At 55.7% G+C, this 19,324-nt stretch overlaps 8 protein-coding genes across 8 annotated transcripts; 6 read left to right on the top strand and 2 right to left on the bottom strand.

Moving 5' to 3' along the window:
- Positions 1-93: 93 nt before the first annotated feature.
- Positions 94-1,738, top strand: PG997_004591 (disulfide-isomerase; the record flags this gene model as incomplete). Its single annotated transcript, XM_066808906.1, has 3 exons — positions 94-229; positions 302-518; positions 586-1,738. 3 exons carry the CDS (start codon positions 94-96, stop codon positions 1,736-1,738), a joined length of 1,506 nt encoding a protein of 501 aa, XP_066672524.1.
- Positions 1,739-2,588: 850 nt separating this feature from the next.
- On the top strand, positions 2,589-3,256 carry PG997_004590 (uncharacterized protein; the record flags this gene model as incomplete). Its single annotated transcript, XM_066808905.1, has 3 exons — positions 2,589-2,743; positions 2,812-2,917; positions 3,170-3,256. The coding sequence occupies 3 exons, from the start codon at positions 2,589-2,591 to the stop codon at positions 3,254-3,256; spliced, it is 348 nt and encodes a 115-aa protein (XP_066672523.1).
- Positions 3,257-4,723: 1,467 nt separating this feature from the next.
- PG997_004589 (RNA recognition motif domain-containing protein) lies at positions 4,724-6,327 on the top strand (the record flags this gene model as incomplete). Its single annotated transcript, XM_066808904.1, has 2 exons — positions 4,724-4,913; positions 4,982-6,327. 2 exons carry the CDS (start codon positions 4,724-4,726, stop codon positions 6,325-6,327), a joined length of 1,536 nt encoding a protein of 511 aa, XP_066672522.1.
- A 969-nt stretch (positions 6,328-7,296) lies between these two features.
- Positions 7,297-8,718, top strand: PG997_004588 (uncharacterized protein; the record flags this gene model as incomplete). Its single annotated transcript, XM_066808903.1, has 1 exon — positions 7,297-8,718. One exon carries the CDS (start codon positions 7,297-7,299, stop codon positions 8,716-8,718), a length of 1,422 nt encoding a protein of 473 aa, XP_066672521.1.
- Positions 8,719-9,543: 825 nt separating this feature from the next.
- PG997_004587 (uncharacterized protein) lies at positions 9,544-10,730 on the top strand (the record flags this gene model as incomplete). The annotated part of the gene is made up of 2 exons (XM_066808902.1): positions 9,544-10,341; positions 10,410-10,730. The coding sequence occupies 2 exons, from the start codon at positions 9,544-9,546 to the stop codon at positions 10,728-10,730; spliced, it is 1,119 nt and encodes a 372-aa protein (XP_066672520.1).
- Positions 10,731-11,156: 426 nt separating this feature from the next.
- Positions 11,157-12,871, bottom strand: PG997_004586 (uncharacterized protein; the record flags this gene model as incomplete). Its single annotated transcript, XM_066808901.1, has 6 exons — positions 11,157-11,682; positions 11,784-11,998; positions 12,093-12,278; positions 12,336-12,434; positions 12,465-12,677; positions 12,770-12,871. The coding sequence occupies 6 exons, from the start codon at positions 12,869-12,871 to the stop codon at positions 11,157-11,159; spliced, it is 1,341 nt and encodes a 446-aa protein (XP_066672519.1).
- A 3,183-nt stretch (positions 12,872-16,054) lies between these two features.
- PG997_004585 (uncharacterized protein) lies at positions 16,055-17,032 on the top strand (the record flags this gene model as incomplete). Its single annotated transcript, XM_066808900.1, has 1 exon — positions 16,055-17,032. One exon carries the CDS (start codon positions 16,055-16,057, stop codon positions 17,030-17,032), a length of 978 nt encoding a protein of 325 aa, XP_066672518.1.
- Positions 17,033-17,865: 833 nt separating this feature from the next.
- PG997_004584 (uncharacterized protein) lies at positions 17,866-18,406 on the bottom strand (the record flags this gene model as incomplete). The annotated part of the gene is made up of 2 exons (XM_066808899.1): positions 17,866-18,154; positions 18,237-18,406. 2 exons carry the CDS (start codon positions 18,404-18,406, stop codon positions 17,866-17,868), a joined length of 459 nt encoding a protein of 152 aa, XP_066672517.1.
- Between the last annotated feature and the right edge of the window lie 918 nt (positions 18,407-19,324).

Below are 19,324 nucleotides of genomic sequence, written 5' to 3'. Positions count from 1 at the left end.
AACCCCAATTGCTCTCTTGCGCAATCGACACACCCTTCCAGAAGACGTGACAGTAGCTAACAGCCTTGCTCGCACCCAACAGTCGCTTTCACCATGTACAAGAAGGTCGCTTTCAGCCTGCTGGCTGCCGTTGCCGCTGTGTCGGCCGCCGACAAGTCGGATGTCCACCAGCTCACCAAGGACACCTTCGACGACTTCGTCAAGACCAACGATCTCGTTCTTGCTGAGTGTAAGTGCCCTCGAAGAAAAACTACACAAGCGTCTCCCGCCCAACTTAATGCTAACTTGCTCATCTGGACAGTCTTCGCTCCCTGGTGCGGACACTGCAAGGCTCTTGCCCCCGAGTACGAGGAGGCTGCCACCTCCCTGAAGGAGAAGGACATCAAGCTCGCCAAGGTCGACTGCACTGAGGAGGCTGAGCTTTGCCAGAGCTTCGGTGTCGAGGGTTACCCTACCCTCAAGGTCTTCCGCGGCAAGGACAACATCACCCCTTACTCTGGCCAGCGTAAGGCGAACGCGTAAGTCATGCCAATTCCCACTATACTGGCTTCTTTTGGGCATCGAAACTGATTGGCATCCCTGTAGCATCTCTTCCTACATGATCAAGCAGTCCTTACCCGCCGTTTCGATCCTTACCTCCGAGACCCTTGAGGACTTCAAGACCGCCGACAAGGTCGTCCTTGTCGCTTACATTGACGCTTCCGACAAGAGCTCCAACGAGACCTTCACTGCTCTCGCTGAGAAGCTCCGCGACTCATACCCCTTCGGTGCCAGCAATGATGCCGCTCTGGCCGAGGCCGAGGGTGTCAAGGCCCCCGCCGTTGTTCTGTACAAGCAGTTCGACGAGGGCAAGGCTACCTTCACTGAGAAGTTCGACGCCGAGGCCATTGAGACATTTGCCAAGACTGCCTCTACTCCCCTGATTGGTGAGGTCGGCCCCGAGACCTACTCCGGCTACATGTCCGCCGGTCTTCCCCTGGCCTACATCTTCGCCGAGACCCCCGAGGAGCGCAAGGAGCTGGGCGATGCCCTCAAGCCCCTCGCCGAGACCTACCGCGGCAAGATCAACTTCGCCACCATTGACGCCAAGGCTTTCGGTGCTCACGCCGGTAACCTGAACCTCAAGACCGACAAGTTCCCTTCTTTCGCCATCCAGGAGACGGTTAAGAACCAGAAGTTTCCCTTCGACCAGGAGAAGAAGATCACCCACGACGCCATCAAGGCCTTTGTTGAGGAGTTCAGCTCTGGCAAGATGGAGCCCAGCATCAAGTCTGAGCCCATCCCCGAGACCCAGGAGGGTGCCGTCACCGTTGTTGTTGCCAAGAACTACAACGACGTTGTCCTCGATGACAAGAAGGATGTCCTGATTGAGTTCTACGCCCCGTGGTGCGGTCACTGCAAGGCTCTCGCTCCCAAGTACGAGGACCTTGCTGCTCTGTACGCCGCCAGCGAGTTCAAGGACAAGGTTGTCATTGCCAAGGTTGACGCCACTGCCAACGACGTGCCTGATGAGATCCAGGGTTTCCCCACCATCAAGCTGTACCCCGCCGGTGGCAAGAAGGAGCCCGTTACCTACAGCGGCTCCCGCACCGTCGAGGACCTCATCACCTTCGTCAAGGAGAACGGCAAGTACAAGGCCGAGGTTTCGGAGAAGTCTGCCGAGGAGACCCCTGTGGCCCCCGCCGCCACCGAGTCGACCAGCAGCGAGGCTGCCGAGGAGACGCACGATGAGCTGTAGAGAAACTTATGAGTTTAGCGAGACCATATTTGACATTACACAATTGCACTTTGCGGCCCGGCTCGGATGATTTGAGCTGGGGCAAACTGGGTTTCTCGGAATGGGGACAAAACCAATGACTAGGATAAGCCTAGCTTACCTATAGGAATAATGATTTTATGCGTATTGATAACAACTATCTATGGCTTTGCGTACTTCTGTGATGGTGACTAAACTTAGAATGATATCTTGCCAATTCGCTATGTACTTGGTGGTTAATACTCTCTTGACACACGGCGTCAGTCCAACCAATCATTTCCATACGTAAAGCCCGAGCCGCCCGTCAGTGGACTTGTGGAAAGGACCGTAGCCCAAGTCGACCAGTATTACCTTTGATGATCTCATAGCCATAAACTCCAAAGAGATGAAGGAGCCTCCTGCAATTAAAGGTTCTAGATTGCCTAACGAAATATCCAAGGAAAGGCATATAAAACAGTAGGTATATTAAGTATATAACTTGTACATACCTCTTTACCTGTAGGTTTAGTTGATAACTTGAGGGCGGTTGTTCGCTGGAGGCCACTTTAAAAGACAGAGCTGCCGCCGCTATTTGCTGGGCACACAGCACACAGCACACAGCACACAGCAAGACCTTAGACCCCTGTCCCAGATTTCGGCAATCCAGCTCCAGCTCCAGCTAAAGAAAGCTCTTGGGACAGGCCCGAACAGCTCCTCCAATTGAGCCGTCCATTCGTCGTCACCGGAGTCTAGAAACAACCTCCACTCTTCTCTTCAAAAAGCTGCCCGACAGACAGCCAACACTGCCAATCCCCGACCGCACGCCATACGACAAGCTTGCACATCCCCCAACATGTCCATGCGAGTATTCTCCTCGGGCGCCCGAGGCCTCTCGGCCCTGTCCCCCGTGCGCGCCACTGCCACCCGCAACTTCTCGGCTTCCACCCGCAGGCTCGCCGATGCGACCGTCCTGCCTGCACGAAAGCCCGTCGGCGCATTCCGTGGAGGGTAAGTGTTTCCTTTCCCTGGGGCTGCTTGCTTCACAGGAGGCCAGTTGCTAACCCGATTCGTAACAGTCTCTTCGGTTTCCTCCTCGGCTCGACCCTCGCCGGAGGCAGCGTCTACACCTACGTCCTGCAAGAATACAAGGCGAGCAACGAGCTGTTGACAGAGGACATCTATGTGCGTTACTGCATCTGAAAAACAAAACACATCCTGGCGACCGGTCACTTGTCATGGGGCCCCCAAGAGATCATTGCGATTGCGGGGGAGGCCCTGGGATTCAGTCTTCGCAGAGTGGGCGCGGGAATCTCTCCCCTACGATGTGTCCACCCAGGGGGCAAATGCATGACATACATACACCAACGCTCTGGGTGCCCTTGATTTTTAAGAGGAATAGATTTGGCTAATTCGGATTTTTCTAATTTGTAACAGGCTCTGCAGGCCGCTTGCCAGCGTTTGAGCAAATACGTTCGGGAGTTGGAGGACAAGATGGACGCGGCGGAGCGCAAAAGGAAGTAATGGTTAAAAAGGCTTAAGGAGGAGGACTGGGTGGTAGGACACGGGGATTTCTGGAAGCTGGACCCGATTTCTATTCCGATTCCTCGATTCCTCGTTGCTATGTCTATCATTTTCGGAAAGCAGGGGAAGAGAGCAGGCAACAATTATTCGGCGAATCGCGAACTCTACGGATTTCTACTGCTTTCTTTGTTTGTTGGTGCGGCAGACGATCAAGACATATAAGACTGTACAACACTGACACACAACTCACTGATTGGGATGTACAATGGTATCGTATTCACACACATGAAAATGATTATGACGAGTGAACTACATACTACTATCAGGATATTAGGTACAACATCACGGGGATATACTGCCCTGAGATCGATTATCGGCAGTGGTCCCTGGAAGTCCCTCGAGTCTTGTAGTATCAAGGCTGGAAGATCACTGCCTGTGGTAAGAATATGCTCTAAACCTACCCCATACATTGCGAATACGATAGTCTTTGTTGAAAGAGGCATACCTCCTCAAGACTGGGGCCATCCTCGTCTTTCTTCAGCTGAGGTGCCCTGAACCCTTGAAAGAGGGACTAAGGTGGATGCAGATCAATGTTGACGGGTTCGCTCACTTTCCGGCAGACCGACCTGGAAGAAGCCAGGGACCACAGAAGTTCTCGCGTTGGTCAAAGCCCCTTCAGCCATATTGTCCATTACTGTCTTATAGGGAATATCTCTCGGCCGGGACCACTGCTCCTTGTCCTTCAGGGGATGGGTTAGAAGCTCCCAGAGGAGACCGGAGCTATATGCATGTGTATATGTACATGATTACAACAAAGTATTTGTCTTACTATATTGTTCTTGGAAAGTTGCCTCAGGAACTCTGAGTACTGACTAAGAAACGAGCAATGTAGGCAGATAGATGCGACCCCTGAGTGCTCGAAGGATGTACCTAACTTCACCCGACCTCGCCTGTCTCTGCGATATCTAGGCTGACACGCCAAAAACCAACTATTACTTAGACAGAAGTGGTTGTCCAAGTGAGAGACGTATCGTCGCTATGGGTATATAACGGGGCCTGTGGCCCGGTTTAACCGCACCTGTTCTCTTTCTCTTCTCACGATTCATTCACGGCAATAGGGAGTTGTGCCCTTATAACAACTTCATCCTATCTGGTCCGCTTTACTCGACAATCCATTTCAGATAGCACTGGTTTCCTGCTCCCCGTTCACCAATACTAACATCTTCATCCTACTCGCTCCGGAAAGGAACAACCTCGACGAGATGGAACTACGATATGTTCCGGGCCTGTCTGGCAGCAAAAGTGACGGCGATATGATCCCCAGTCAAGCAGACGACGGCGCTGCCGAAAGGATCTCACGAGGCAAGAAGACCATCCCCATCCCTGGTGACCAATCCACGGCTCCTTCAAGTCCCGTTGAAGTGCCGTCTTCTCTCCCGCCGCTTCCCCCTCCCCCAAACAACAGCTATGAGTTGTGTCAATGGCATGATTGATGACCCGATCGAGGTCGATAACCCACGCCCTGCAATGAACGGCCATGTCCAAGGCCACAAGTCGACCTTTTCTGGAGCCAGCACTTTGATATCTCACAGTGGCGGTGAGAATGCCGGCCGAGACGACCAGGCCCACGACGAGGACCACGAGGCCCAGCAACTCTGTTCCACCTCAAAGTTGAACCCGGCTAAAGATGCGTACGAGCCTGAGACGAATTGTGATGGACTCAAGGGAGCGCAGCCGGAGCAGCAGTCGCCTCCCCCGGCAGCGCCCGAAAGCACCACTGCTCTACCGAGTACGCCATCGGCGAGAACCGGCGCATCTACATTGGCAACCTGACATTCTCGTTGGAGCGCAGCGACATCGCAAAACTCCTCCACGATCAAGGGGTCTACAAGCCCGACTGCTGCTGCATCTATGTGCCGCCGCCATCGACGCGCAAGAACCCCAAGACGGCGCCCGAGCACCGGAACCGCGGCTACTGCTTCGCCACCTTCCGGGACTCGGACAGTGCCCGCCTCGCCATGGAGAGGCTCGACCACATCGATTACGCGGGCCGCAAGCTCGTCTGCCGCCGCTGCCTGCCCAAAGGCCTGACCTACAGTGAGTTCCGCGCGCGCGAGCAATTCATCAAACAGGGCGGCGCTCTGGGTCTTGCGCTGGCATCAAAAGAGGAAGGGGAGGAGGGGGTACCTGGAGGAGTACGACAGCAGCAGCATGACCTCCTCCATGATGATCAGGGCGCTTCCTATGACGAAGACAGCCCTTCCCAACTTCCGCGCCACCATCGACGCCAGCATCATTATCATCATCCCCAGTCTTCTTCTTCGTCTGGAAGCGCCACTAGACAACGGCACCATGAGCGCCGCGAAAGTCCGGGCCAGCCACGTCCTAAGTTCAGAAACCGCTTCCACAAGAACCGACCGACTCGGCAAGATATCAATTGGTATCATCACGAGGATGGCCGACACATGACCCCTGAACAGCGAATCATGCCGGAATCCATGTTCATGCCAAAATACTATCAGAACGTTTACGAGCAGCCCCCTCCTGCGTTTGGTCCTTTTGCCGGTTTCTTCAGCGACTACGAGCGAGAACGTGTTGCCGAGAACGCTGCTGCGGCTAACAGCTATAATGGTGGTGGTGGTGGTGCTGTCGTTGTTGAATGCCCATACAGACCACCTCACGATTCGTCCAAGGCCGACGACAGAACGATCGAGCTGCTGAACCTGCCACCCGCCCGCGGCGGCTACCCCGGCTTCAAGGCGTACATCGTGCAGATTCTGGAGGGTTTCAACGTGACCGGCGTCAGCGAGCCCATCTACCAGTACAACCCCAACCGGCCCCCGTTCCCCCTTATCCGGAAAAACCGCGGCCCCGTCGCCTCGTACTACTACGCCGCTTACTGCCCCGAGTTCCCTCACCAATGTCCCCTGTTCTACTGCTACGTTCAGTTCGGGTCCAAGGAGGAGGCGGTGCGCGCTTCGGAGAAGTTGAACAGCAAGGAGTACATTCACGGCGGCGATGTCCGGAAGTACCGAGCGAACACGGAGTGGAAGCTGCATAACACCGACTGAGATGCTTTGAGCTAGGCCCTATCTTTCTTTCTATCTGGATAACGGCAATATCTATCATTGGGGAGTCAATTCATACGGTTGGGAGGATATGCTTATCTCTCGCTTGTCGATGAATTGCTATTTATTGGACAGAAGTGAATCTTTCTGTCGAGACGACATGATTTTGAGCTATGAAACGGACGGCTGCAACTGATTGCGCCGCACGAGGACACTTGGAGTTCCTCCGCGGACTATTTCCTTCTGGGAGCGACTGGATATGGCGGCCGATTGAGCGAGACTGCTTACTTGGGACACTCGTACCCAGCAATGTCTGAGAGTTATTGCTGAGTGTTTACCACCAGGACAGATAGATAGGCTACCAGCATACCTTGGCTGACTCAACAAATGGATATGAATTCTTCTTGCGGGTTGCCCATATGTGATGTTGTTATAGCCAACTAACCAAGTGTCCAACGATCGTAGATATCTATGTAGATAAATGGCTACGTAAACAAAATGCGCAATCACCTACAAAGTAATATGATATTTTTTCCGGTTGCTGGTTCATCTTTGGACTTTGAATGCCATGGTTTTCGATGCTACTGTGATTTTCTAAAGATACAGATAGACACCTCCTTCCTCATCAGGCCGTCTACGCAAACATGATGACGGTAGCTTTTGCGTAGCCAATCATGGGACCGAAGCCGATGTCGAGAGGAGCAAAGCATCCGGCGCAATCAGCAACTTGCCCTTTGTTTTTCCCTCTACCTCAAGTACTTACTTATATGCGACCGCCGCCATGTGACGATTTCATACTTGGCGCTTGATACATTGGCCTCATTAAAGTTCGGATCAAGATCGAGCGCCGAGAAAATCATTATATTCAACTTGAATCAAATCCGTCCCAGCGTAATCTATCTTCCCCCGACATAGCAGCAGACCTTTGCAAGCCAATCGACTCCGCCCGCGAGCGAATCCTCTCTCGGCACCATGGGCGGCGGCGAAGCAATCCCCGGGTTTCCTCACCCGAACCCCGTCAGGTCCTACTGGCAAGTGCCCCCGCACCCCATCGCGGACCACCGGACCACCGCGGACCTGCCCACCGCCACCACCTGGGACTACGTCATCATCGGCTCCGGCATCACCGGCGCCGCCGTGGCCCACAAGCTGCTGACCCGCGACCCGGCCCTGCAGATCCTGATGCTCGAAGCGCGCACCGCGGCCTCGGCGGCCTCGGGCCGCAACGGGGGCCAGGTGCGCGCGGGCTGGCACCTCAACTTCGCCAAGTACGCCGACGCCTTCGGCGAGGACGCCGCGCTGGCCTTTGAGCGCTTCGAGGCCCAGAACGTCGCCGACATGGCCGCGTTCGTCCGCGCCCACGGCGTCGACTGCGACTTCCGCGACGTGCAGACGGCCGACGTCTACACGGCGCCCGCGGCGTGGGCCGCGGCCCTCGCCGTCGTGCGCAGGCGGCGCGAGGTCGAGCGGCGGCGGCCCGGCGCGGGCGGGCCCTTTGTCGAGCGGCGCGTGTGGGAGGGCGAGGCGGCCAGGGCGCGCGTCGGGCTCCCGTCCGCGGTGGGCGTCATCACGTACGCCGCGCACACGCAGAACCCGTACCGGCTTGTGTGCCGGATGCTGGAGCTGGGGCTGGAGAAGGGGCTGAACTTGCAGACGAACACGATGGCTCTCAAAGTGGCGCCCCTGGAGGGCGCTGATGGTGGGGGCGCGGCGAAATGGGAGGTCGTCACGGATAGGGGCACCGTCCAGTCCCAGAAAGTCGTCCTGGCGACCAACGGCTACACGAACGCGCTGCACGCCAAACTCAACCACACTGGCTTCCTGGTACCAGGCCGCAGCCAACTCAGCGCGATCCGTCCCGGGTCCAACATGGCGCACCATCCGGTCATGGAGGGCACGAGTGTGGGCCTCAACGACATCGGCAACGGCGACTACTTCATGGTCTGCGACGCCGACCTGCCCGGCGCCGGCGACATCCTCTACGGCGGCGGGCGCAGCGTCTCCAAGTCACTCCACACCGTGGACGACTCGGTCCTGAACGAGAAGGTCGTGGCGTACCTCCAGCACACCGGCCGCCAGGTGTTCGGGTCCGAGACCTGGGGCGAGGAGGGCGAGGCCGTGCGCGACTGGGGCGGCATCACCTGCTACACGCCGGACACGTTCCCGCTGGTGGGCGAGGACACGGCCACGGCGCCGGGGCAGAAGGGCCTCTGGATGTCGGTCGGGATGAACGGGCACGGCATGGCCTTGGCGCTCCGCTGCGCCGAGGCGCTGGTCGAGATGATGACGACGGGGGAGGCGCCCGAGTGGCTGCCTGAGCCCTTCCGGCTCGAGCGTGTCTGGAACAAGGAGACGGTTCACCTCAGTGGCCTGAAATCCTGGGTCACCGTATAAGCTCTGCCGGGTAGCTAAGGCAAATGGCCCCCTTCACTTACTTTGGAGAGGTTGTGAACCTCTGCACAGCGCAGACACGGAGCAAGATGCGGCAAGGAGAAGCGGGATCACTATCCCGTGAGCATACCAAGAATGGAGACGAGCACCGAGTGGCAGTAACACCGAAAGAATTCTGCGGCCAAATTAAGTTTGTGTATTGACGGGGTCACGAAAAGGGGCAAATGTGTATTGGTCTTTGTATGTGCCAACCATCACCCGGAACGCAGTCAGTCAGGCAATTAACTACCCCTCGCCTCTCGCTTAGTCGTCGTCGCCCCTCACTTGATCACCCCTCATCGTCGACGAGGTCTGCCTGACTGAAAGAAATAAACAAACACCTCAAATCTAAGGGGGCGAGTGGGATTCAGATTGATTTACACTCTGGACATGGGATGGAACGTTCAACTTTTTACCCACCCCAATCAAGACCACAGATAAACTCTGCAGAGCAGAATTACTAGATTTTCTCTATATTCGCACCCAGACCTCATACTTTTCACTGCATTCTTACCCTGACACGCTCGGGAGAACTCGAGTTGGGAAGTCGTTTGAGCCACCCTTTGTCACTCGACAGTGGAAGTGTCTACAGGCTGCCATCCGCTTTCTTACTTCTCCGGCAAACCCAATCCGCAACAGCACTTGTGAATTTACGTTAATATCTGCTTGGATTACATCCGGTAAACTCAATGGGCGCAAACCGAGAGTTCACTGTTGCCTGAAGACACGATAACCATGTCAGACAACTCCCCTACCCAAGAATCAATGCCCTCCGGAGATACGACGACAATGCCGGACAACGCTATTACTCGGGGACATGGTCTGCCCTTGCCCAGAGAGACTTGTCTCATCTGCCACGAGGAGTCCTTGCTCCCAGAGCTCGTTGCCTTCGGATGCAAACACGTCTACCATCCCGAATGCATCACCACGTGGTGGAAAGTGAGTGCCCCGAAGTTATGCCCCTACTGCAAAAAGACAACCCACTTCTACGGGCACGCCTGCGGTCAACCTGGCGCCTGCACCGCCTCTTCTATCCCTCATTGGACCGACTCTCTCCCGGCCAGCCCGCTGCCCGTCTGCCTGCCCTGCAACGTATGCAGCCAGGTAAACGACCTCCTCGACACCCTGCCTGATCGGAAAAAACAGTTCTCGCAACTTCTCGAGGCCGTCAGCAAGAACCAGACCTCGCTGCGTGTTCTCCTCGACCCCAACGACGGAACGGACCTCAGCGACTACGACCTATGGCAGACGCTGGACCAGAAGGAGGAAACGGAGAAGGGCACGTTCTACTACTGCCAGCGCGACCGGCCCAGCCCGTCCGCAGCCATCATAGCTGTCCAGCGTGCGAGCGGCCGTCGGATGACCGTCTACCGGGAGCAGCCCGAGCCAGAGTCCGAGGTCGAGGATAAAGACGACAGCGGCGACAACGACGGCGATAAAGACGACAGCAACGACGACAACGACGAGGCTACCACGACCACGGCTCCTACTATCTACCAGCACCACCTGCGCCACGGTGAGCGAATCAGTCGGGCCGAGCTAGCCTACGCCTGCGACATGGACGACATCACCCACCTGGCCATCGCCGTCTCGGGCCGGCGCAGCGGGCCGAGTACAAGCAATGGCACGAGGAGGAGCTGCTGGCCCTACGGCAGCGCCAGAAGGTGGTGCGGATGTACGGGAAGCAGCCGCTGCTCAAGGTGCCCAAGCTGTACTTTGACTGGCTCATGGCCTTCGAGCGCCTGTGGTACCACACCCGGGCCATGGACCTCGCGTGGGAGACGGAGATGGCGCAGCAGCAGCCGGACAAGACGGACGAGGAGCGCGCGGCGGACGCGGAGGAGATCCGGCAGGAGCTGACCGACCTCGCGGTCGAGTATTCCCGGCGGGTGGCCTGCCTGGTCCATGTGCGAGACTACATCGCCGCCGATGTGGAGTTGCAGAAGCGCGGGGAGGAGGCTCAACAGCCAATGTAAGTCAGAGGGGCTTTTATTCTTTCTAGTACGGTCCGCCAAGAGTTAATCATGAACGAGCTTGAAACACTGTTACTTTCCTATTGAACATATGCTGCTGAATCGCTTAGTTGTTGTAAGGCGATATAAGGCGGCCGTGTGAATTTCAAGTGATTTGCAGCGGGACGTCACGTAGGCTGGTTAACGAACTTGACCGGCACGGTGAATTATGAAAACAAAATAAAGCTAATACTATATAGGGTATCGAGTACTAATACAAAACAGTGCGGGCAGCAGTACGCAAATGCAAAATCAAGTGTGATCGTTATCTTCATCCCACCTGCTCATTCGTCCGTCTGCGCCATAGAGAAAAAAGCACATCTGGTATGCGTATCAAGTCCTTTGTCTTTTTCTTCTTCTTCCAAAGCCAAAACACAGGTTATTATTAATTTATATCCGCTTCCAGCCATTCTTCCGGCTCGGCGCCTGGACCGTGGCCTCGTGCGAATTCAGCGGCGGCTCTTCCAGGGGCGGGAGCGCGAGCGGGTCCATGGACTTCATCGAGTAGGACTCCGTGTAGCTCGACGGCTGCTTCGAGTCGCTCTCGTGCTGCTTCAGCTCGACCTCGCTGCCGGTCCGGCTGTGGGGCTGGCTTCCCCGGCCGGCGCCTCCAGTAGACATGACGACGGGGCCGTGGCTGACGCGTTGGCCGCCCATCCCGGACTCCTCGTCGTCCATCTGGAAGAAGCGCGTCTCGCGGCGGATCTCGATCTCCTGCGTCACGAAGATGCCGCCGAGCTTGTTGCTCAGCACGGGCCAGAAGATGGGCACGCTCGCGCACACGGCCGCGGCGTCCACCTCGAGCACGGCGAGCAGCATCGTGATGGGGCCGTACCAGGTCGGGTCGCGCGTTGGCACCGTGGCGGCCTTGTGTTCGAGAATGGTCTGAAGGCGCCAGATTGCGAGAGCAATGACGCTGTAAGTGAGATTCGCGTTAGTACAATGTTCAACATCAACGATACTTGTTGTGTGCCTAGAATATTCATGTGACGGAGACGGAGTTTGTGTGAGACGTACATGTTACCCATGAACAGCAAGGCACCGATTCTGAGGCGCTGTGCGGTCCCAGTGCCTTCCTTGAAGAGCAGCGGCATAGGGATGATCAGCACGATGACGTCCAGAATCATGTTAATCGCTGTATGGCTTTCGTATGTAGCCGAGAACTCGGACGGTCTCGACGATCCATAACCATAGCACTTCGCGTCCGGCTTCAGCTCCCAGACATGGTTGACCTATTGTGTAGCCATGATTAGCGTCTGTGTGTACTGATATATCTGGATCGTGGACCGTCGATGTAGAGATGGCGGCAGGGTGCTTTGTACTTACAGGGAAACACGGAAACCAAGAGATGAAGGAATACACCAAGCCCCAGAGAGCGGTCAATCCCACAGTCGCCATGCATGCCCGGTGCATGAGAGAGCCCTTCGGGTAAACGCGAAGGTATTGAAGCAGCAGTGCAAGTTTGATGAACGCCGTAGATGTGCAATAGGCGGCGTTCGCCACATAGAAAGTCTGGGGTTGCTTGTCAGTCATCGATCTCGAACCCGGCGCAGCTACTATCACACTGACCTTAGACCATGTTATCTTATCCTCGAGCGGGATCGTAAGAAAGTGTTTGCCGAGCCCATATTCTGTGCCTGGGAGAGTGTAAGCCACGATACTCTCTTTCTCTAATGTGTATCAAGATATGGCACTTACCGACAAGCAACGAGATACTCCCAGACGTAGTGGTAAGCTGTACACATCCACCGTGTTAGTCTCTGAGCTGTTTGCCTGCGGCGTCTCCATTTCCCGAGGTTTTTGTTGATCACATACCAAGTACATCACGACACAGAAGTCATCCCAGCCCGGGTCCCGGATGATCTTGAATCGAACCCATAACCGACTGGATACACAAGTCCAGGAGAAAAACTGCCACGGCGGTTAGAAAGAGGAGCCCGGTTTTGTTTGATACTGTTCTTGCGATAACACGGGGTTTGCAAGCAAGCCGCGGGGTCTCGTACCATAAACGTGATCACGACGGCCAGGATGGTCGACTTCTTGTTTGCTAGCGGCTCCGGCTCACCAAAGTTGATGGTCGAGTAGCTGAAAGTGTCGGACGACATGATTACAATAGAGTATGTAGGTAGGTAGGAGCACAGCAACGAGAACTGACAACACCCAAGATCCGGCTTGGTAACGTGGGGGAGGAGAGGATAAAAAAGACTTCTAGAAGTTATTAGGGTATTCGGTCAAGACTCGAGTGAAGCTCCTGGCCTAGGAAGCAAAGGTCGAATCCGGAAGCCAAAGCAGCGACGGGGCCAAAGGGTCTTATTAGGAACAGATGGGCGGGTTGGGCGATCGATGTTTACTGCGATGCGGCTGCGGGTTGAGTGCGGGTTGACGCTGAAGGTGGAGTTCTGTAACGTCGTTCATAAACGACGAACCGACTGATGCGTTTGATAGGACGTTTCCCCCCTAGCTGAGGTGCGAGGGAAGTGCTTCCTAATATGATGGCAAGGAAGGCAAGGTACAGAGGTAGAACATGGCTCTCGTGACCCAACTTTCTCTATCAGAAGTTGACACCCAGGCCCATGGATATAATAATCACACACATATGCCGGGGCGGTACCACACATGGCCACACATGGTAAAGATGGCGCAAGTCTTTGCTTCGCTTGGGGTGTTCCTCAGGGGCTAAGATCAAAAGAAGCCATGAAATCCGATTCAGTTCTGCCAGTCTCGAAAGTGATTTTGCAGGTCCTTGCCTCATGGGGTGATTGCCCTTGGTGATCCTCCCGAATGTATCATTCTGGCTAGGCGGATATAGCCGCACGGTCTATATCAAGCCCACAGTTTTGTCTAGCAGTTTGGTTCGGTCGTCCTCCCCCCTTGTCTCCCTGCTATCTCGGTGCTGGGCAGTGGGAGTGGGAGTGGAGAGAGGCTGAAAACGGCTATCCGGGGTGTTGAGGTAGCATCGTGCAAGACACGCCGAGCTAGGCTGGCCGGGTCCCTCCCTGGTGAATGGCGAAAAGGCAGGCCACTCCTATGATGAAAACAGTATCCTCATCGTTTTTCACTATGTAGCCCAGTATAATATGCAGGGGGTTGCCATCGAACTGGAGTAATCTCCGGATTGTTTTACCTGGCCTATTGGGTTTCTGGTGAGAGAGGCCTTGACGAACCTCGGATCTGAAACAAGGGAAACACCTGCATATATATCGTCTTGGAGAATTAAAAGAAGGAAAGGCAGGCAAGAAGAAGCAAAGAAAGAAGTGACGGGCGAGGTCTCTGTCTGGGATGTGCCGGAGCTGTCATGGTGTTGCGTAAATGAAGTCATCCACGTGAGGGCCAGGATGTTGAATATATCCTCCGCTTGGATGGGGCCAAAGCTCAGGAGCCCATGCGAGGCACATAATTCATCATTAGCCTCCCATGCCACTTTTGCCCGTTAGCAGCCTTGTTGGTGGCAGCCCAGATGGGGTAAAATTCGTATACTGTAGTAGTAGTTGCTCGACTCCTTTCCTTCGGGTCCAACGTCGTGTCGTGTAGGAATATTTTCCCGCCGTCTCTCTCTTTTTTTTCTCTTTCTTTTTTGGCTGGCGCCCACATGAGGCCAAAGTGCCTTTTTCATTCCGAGAACGGTGGAGCCTAGTCCCGGCGGTTGCAACGGCTGAACGGCTTCATTTTTTTTCTTCCGTTGCCTGGTTGGTATCCTCCGCTGTGCCTCTCTCTCTCTCTTTCTCTCTCTTCCACCGGGGCGAGTTAGAGCTCCAGTCGCAATGGCCGGCCATTAGCCGTAATGGTAGGAGAAAGGTGTGGCATAATCCAATGTCGATCGATAATTTGATAGTGGGTTGTAAACCCAGCCTGGTACAGTAGGCTGGTAGAGCCGGCGAGCAGTGGCCCCCCGACCAGATTCGCCGCATACCCGTTCCCGATTGAAACTTCAGTGGCTCTGCCCAGCTCCTGAGCGAGACTGAAACAAGCGCATCAGCGCATGCTGTCTCTGTCGTTGCAGGTCACACTCCTGGGGCCCGGCTTCCAAAGAAGCAAGCTGGCTGTTCCCTGGGCCTTCTTTTTTCCCATTCTTTGCTTTTTGATCTTTTGCTCGGGGGTCTCGAGCCCTCTCGCAATACGCAAAAGCAGATTGATCTGCTCATGGACTGGGCACTACGTAAGATGCACGCACGATGCTCGCCAATAGTATGCAATATTTGACACCCGTATGCTGCTGTCTTCATCTGCATCTCCCTGGGAACCTTAATAATAGGTCCTCTCGTGCGGTTGGTTTCTTCATCCTGTCTCGGGTGTCTTGCCTGGGTCGCCGCGGCCGGGTAGGTCGAAGCGCTGGGCAGGTCATGGAGAGAGCCAACGTCGGACCCGAGGGAGCAGGCCACATTGTTCGCTCATTCAACCGTGTGAGTGAACCCTGGTAAGGCGCCTTTTCTTTTCTTGGGATGTCTTGGTAAAAAAGTGGGATGAGAGCGAGCGGGTGAAGTTCAATGTTAGTACAGGACATGAGGACCCGGCAACCTGGTCCCAGTTCGGTCATTGCGAATTTGCCTGTAGTCGGCCTGTTCCAAAAATAATATGGTCTCCCGGGCCTTTGCATTTTTACTTGCAGCTTCTTTAATTCTTCCGTGTCGATTCTCCCGAGCAGGACGGGTGCACTAGAGTTCAATGTCATGCTGCTGCTCGTCGGGTTGGGTCCGTCCAGAAAAAGGCCCATCACCTCTGCTCCCCAGAACCCAAGCTGATGGACCGGCCGCCTTGCTCGAGTCATGTCGCCCCAGATGTTATCATTGAGGATGGGTCGGAAGAGCAGATCACTAAGCCGGCTCTGACACAGGCACCCTGTACCCAATGTAAATCGTTGGAAGAAGAAAAAACCGTTAACCACGAGGTCCAATAATTGATCTACGCACATTCGTAACCTGCATGATGTAGATGTTTGTTTCAAAGCAGGGTAAACAGCCTGTTAGACGAATGACTGGCTGCAGAGCAAAATACAGGCCGTGGCTGACTCGCGAGAAAGCTTCCATTGCATCTGCATCTGCATCTGCATCATTGTACCGAGCGCCAGGCTAACCTACATGTAGTACCAACTGTAGCTACGGGCTACTGTAGCTGGCTGCTTGCCTGCCAAACCCCACGCCACGTGCTGAGCAGCGCCTAACGACAAGCCACCAGCCAGCCGCAGCAATCTCGCAACCCACATGACCTAACCCACCTGGTACGCCATCACTCACATACCACCACCACTACCACTACCACATTCATTACCGCCTCCAATCCCAGCCCGAACCATGAACAACTTCGGAGTGATCGAGGTTGCCGGTGCTAAAACCACCAATGCGCCGGGCTGGGCCTACGTGCCCGACACGGGCCCCCCAAGCCTCTCCCACCAGCAGGGCAAGAACAGCAAGAACCGCAAGCGCGCCGCCCGCAGCGCCGCCGGCGGGCCCAGCCTGAGCTACGCGGACCTGAGCGCGCGGCAGGAGGCCAAGGTCCGCAAGGAGCTCGAGGTCCTCGACCGCGACAACCCGCGTGACGTGTCCATCCCCATCCCGGCCAAGCCCAAGGGCAGTGGCCGAGACGCGGCCGCCAAGCACACGCCCAACGTGCGCAAGATCCTGCAGTCGCAGAAGACTTTCGCCAACCACCTGGACGACTGGCTCGCACTCAAGGAAGGCGGCAGCACCGCCAATACAGGCGGTACCGCGACGCCCGCCACGGGCGGCGGCGGCACCTCGTCATCGCGGTCTGCAGCGGCGGCGGCAGCAGCAGCCCTGAGCGGGAGGAAGGGCAACGCACAGCAGCACAAGAAGTCTGAGACGCCCAACTCGCGTGGAGGAGCCTCATCAGCCAAGCAGCAGCAGCAGCAGCAAACGAAACAAGATGACGTCGAGATGACCGACGCCCCCGACGTCGGATCCGGCGGCGAGCAGCAGGCGGGCGGCGAGGGCGGCAGCACGATCCTGTCACCCTACAGAGGCCCGCTCCCAGCGCCACACCCCCGAGATGACGACCCGCTGCTCGTGTCGCGCGTGCCGCCCATGCCCACTGACGAGGAGCTCAAGGCCCTGCTCGCGGCACCGCCCCTGACCTACCTCGAGGCGCGCGCGGGCTGGGGCGCTGAGGACCGCAAGTACCCCGTGCGCGTCTTCTGCGAGGTTTGCGGGTACTGGGGCCGCGTCAAATGCATCAAGTGCGGGACGAGGGTGTGCGCACTGGACTGCCTGGACACGCACCGCGAGGAGTGTGTTACGAGATACGGGCTTTAGCGATTTGGTTCGAGCGAAGGTGGCTTAATACGGGTTAGGTGCATGTCCATGGTTAGCGTTGGTAGTGACGTGCGTTGCTGTTTCATGGAGTTATGGTTCTAATTCCGACGCAACTTGGCCTGGCTTTCGGTAATTGGCATCTAAGACGAGCATCGCATGTATTCTGATACCCCAAGAATTAACAGGTTGGCTGTGCTATAGGAAGGGAAGCTGGCTGGAGCCGTTGAAATGATATACGGCCCAGAATACCTGTCAGTGTCAACGGAAGCCCCAGAAGCTCAGCCGACGGTTCCAGGGGCATTATGTGGGCAAGGCCGGACCAACTCCCAGCTATGGTCGAGATCGTCCCCGTGAGCCTCGGTACCAAAGAGGGCAAGCAGCGGGTGTCTGACCCCCTCCGTATTGAGCCTCAAGAAGGGGATGGCCATAACTCACATCGGCACCGGCAAATCTATAAGGCATGAAAGTATGGCCTGGACGCTCCGTCTTGGCCACGACGTCATTTGATGGAATGTCTCCTTCGACGCGTAGTGTAGATCGACGATCATTTCGTGTCCTGGAGAGATCCCGCCTTGATTTCGCAGGCTCATGTGGTTTGGCACCAAAATATAAATTGCCATTGGATCATCTAACCGGTAAACGTCCCCCTTCCCCCTCAGTCTGTGCTGAGATGCTAAGCCCAGTATTCCTTCCTAGGTCTCCTTGGTATCATACAATTTCAAACACCCCGTCGTCATATGTACATTTCCCTTTCAAAGTGTAGCGCCTGCCAACCGACTTGCCTGAAAACATCAAGCAAGTCCAAATCCACCTAAGTGCCTGATGCTTCTCCCTTAAGGGTTGTCCAGGGTGAACTTGATATCGCCGTTGGAGGCACCGCCAGCACACGTGGCCGACATGCTGCCCGTGGGGCAGACTGCACGGGCGGCACGAATGCACTGTTCCCAGCGTCCCTTGGAGACGTTGATGGTGCCTCCGCTCGTCGCCGTGTTGACTGTGAACTTGGCCGTGCCGGATTGGCCTACTGTGCTTGCGGGAGCGCCGCCACACTTTTGGATCTTGCCTGCAATGCCTCCGCAGATGCCCAGCTGAGCCACGTTCTCGTCGTGGAAGGCGATGTTGCTGCAAGTAATATTAGTCACTGGCGTCCCATGTGGTGTGGAGCCATCAGTTGGTTGGGCCAACCAACAGGGATGTGACTTACACTTTGGAGTTCAGGCATTTCGTGTCGACAACGGCGGCAGGGTTGACGCTGGTGGATGCTCGCATCTGCAAGACCTCCAAGTGCTCCGGGCCAACGGTATATCTGGGCCAGACGGGACCGGCAGCGGCCATACCGGCCAGCAAGAGGATGAAGACGCCGGACGACAGCATGTTGCGTGTTGGGAAGAGGTCTCGAGGGATGAGGTGATTTGGATTTCAGGTGAAGATGGGATGAAACAGGAATGGTTCGTTTTCTGCCGGGAAACGAAAGACGGCGGTGAATAGGAAATTGAAAGGAAATTGACCACCAGGGAAAAGTGAATGAATCAGCTGCGTCGAGCAGGGTGTTGCAAAGGAACGTGGTCGTTCGTCTGAAGAGAAAGAAGGAAAAACGTAACGATCACAGATCGACCGGGTATAGATGATCAAAATTGGCTTGGCGATAGGGAAAGAAGAGAACGGAAAAGAGAGGTACAAGTCTAGCCTGGACTTCCACAGCCTTTATCAAAGACGAGCGTGAAGCGAGAGGAGCCGCACTTGCGGGGGTGCGAAGAATAACCATAACACAGAGTCGCAGTCACTTTGAACGTACATACCTTGCAGAAAGCCAAGGCCAGCGTTTGGACAGGAAAAGTCTGGATACACGGAGGTATGCAGACGTCTCAGATCGAGAGAGCGCCTTCCCAAACCAACCAGCCCAACTCCAACTCCATCCAGCTGCCGTGAATGGCACCCGCGCTAGGACACAACTGCCTGTTTACTTACAAAAGATGCCACCTATTATGTAGTTCTTCAATTGCTAGCCAACTGCGAATATCTGCTCAATATGATCCGGGAGATTGAGGTTGATGCACTACCAGTGCCTACTTACCTACTTACCTAACTTCGCAGTATTTGGTTGTGCCATTATACTTGCATGCTGGGTTCGGCCTACTTGCCGGATGTGAGTTGATCTGCCAGGACAAGGCTCCAAGACCGAGAACCAGGATTGCGCCCCGGGGACCAGGGGACCAGGGGATCAGGGGGAGGATGAGCAGCTGCCGCCGCTGCCACTCGCGGGTGATCGCATTGGATTGGATGTAAGGGCCT

This window comes from Apiospora hydei (genome assembly GCF_038363865.1).
Source record: "Apiospora hydei strain CBS 114990 chromosome Unknown utg000004l_segment0_segment0, whole genome shotgun sequence".
NCBI lineage: Eukaryota > Fungi > Ascomycota > Sordariomycetes > Amphisphaeriales > Apiosporaceae > Apiospora > Apiospora hydei.
Note: the sequence above shows the minus strand (reverse complement) of the source record. Positions and strands in the feature narration are given on the sequence as shown.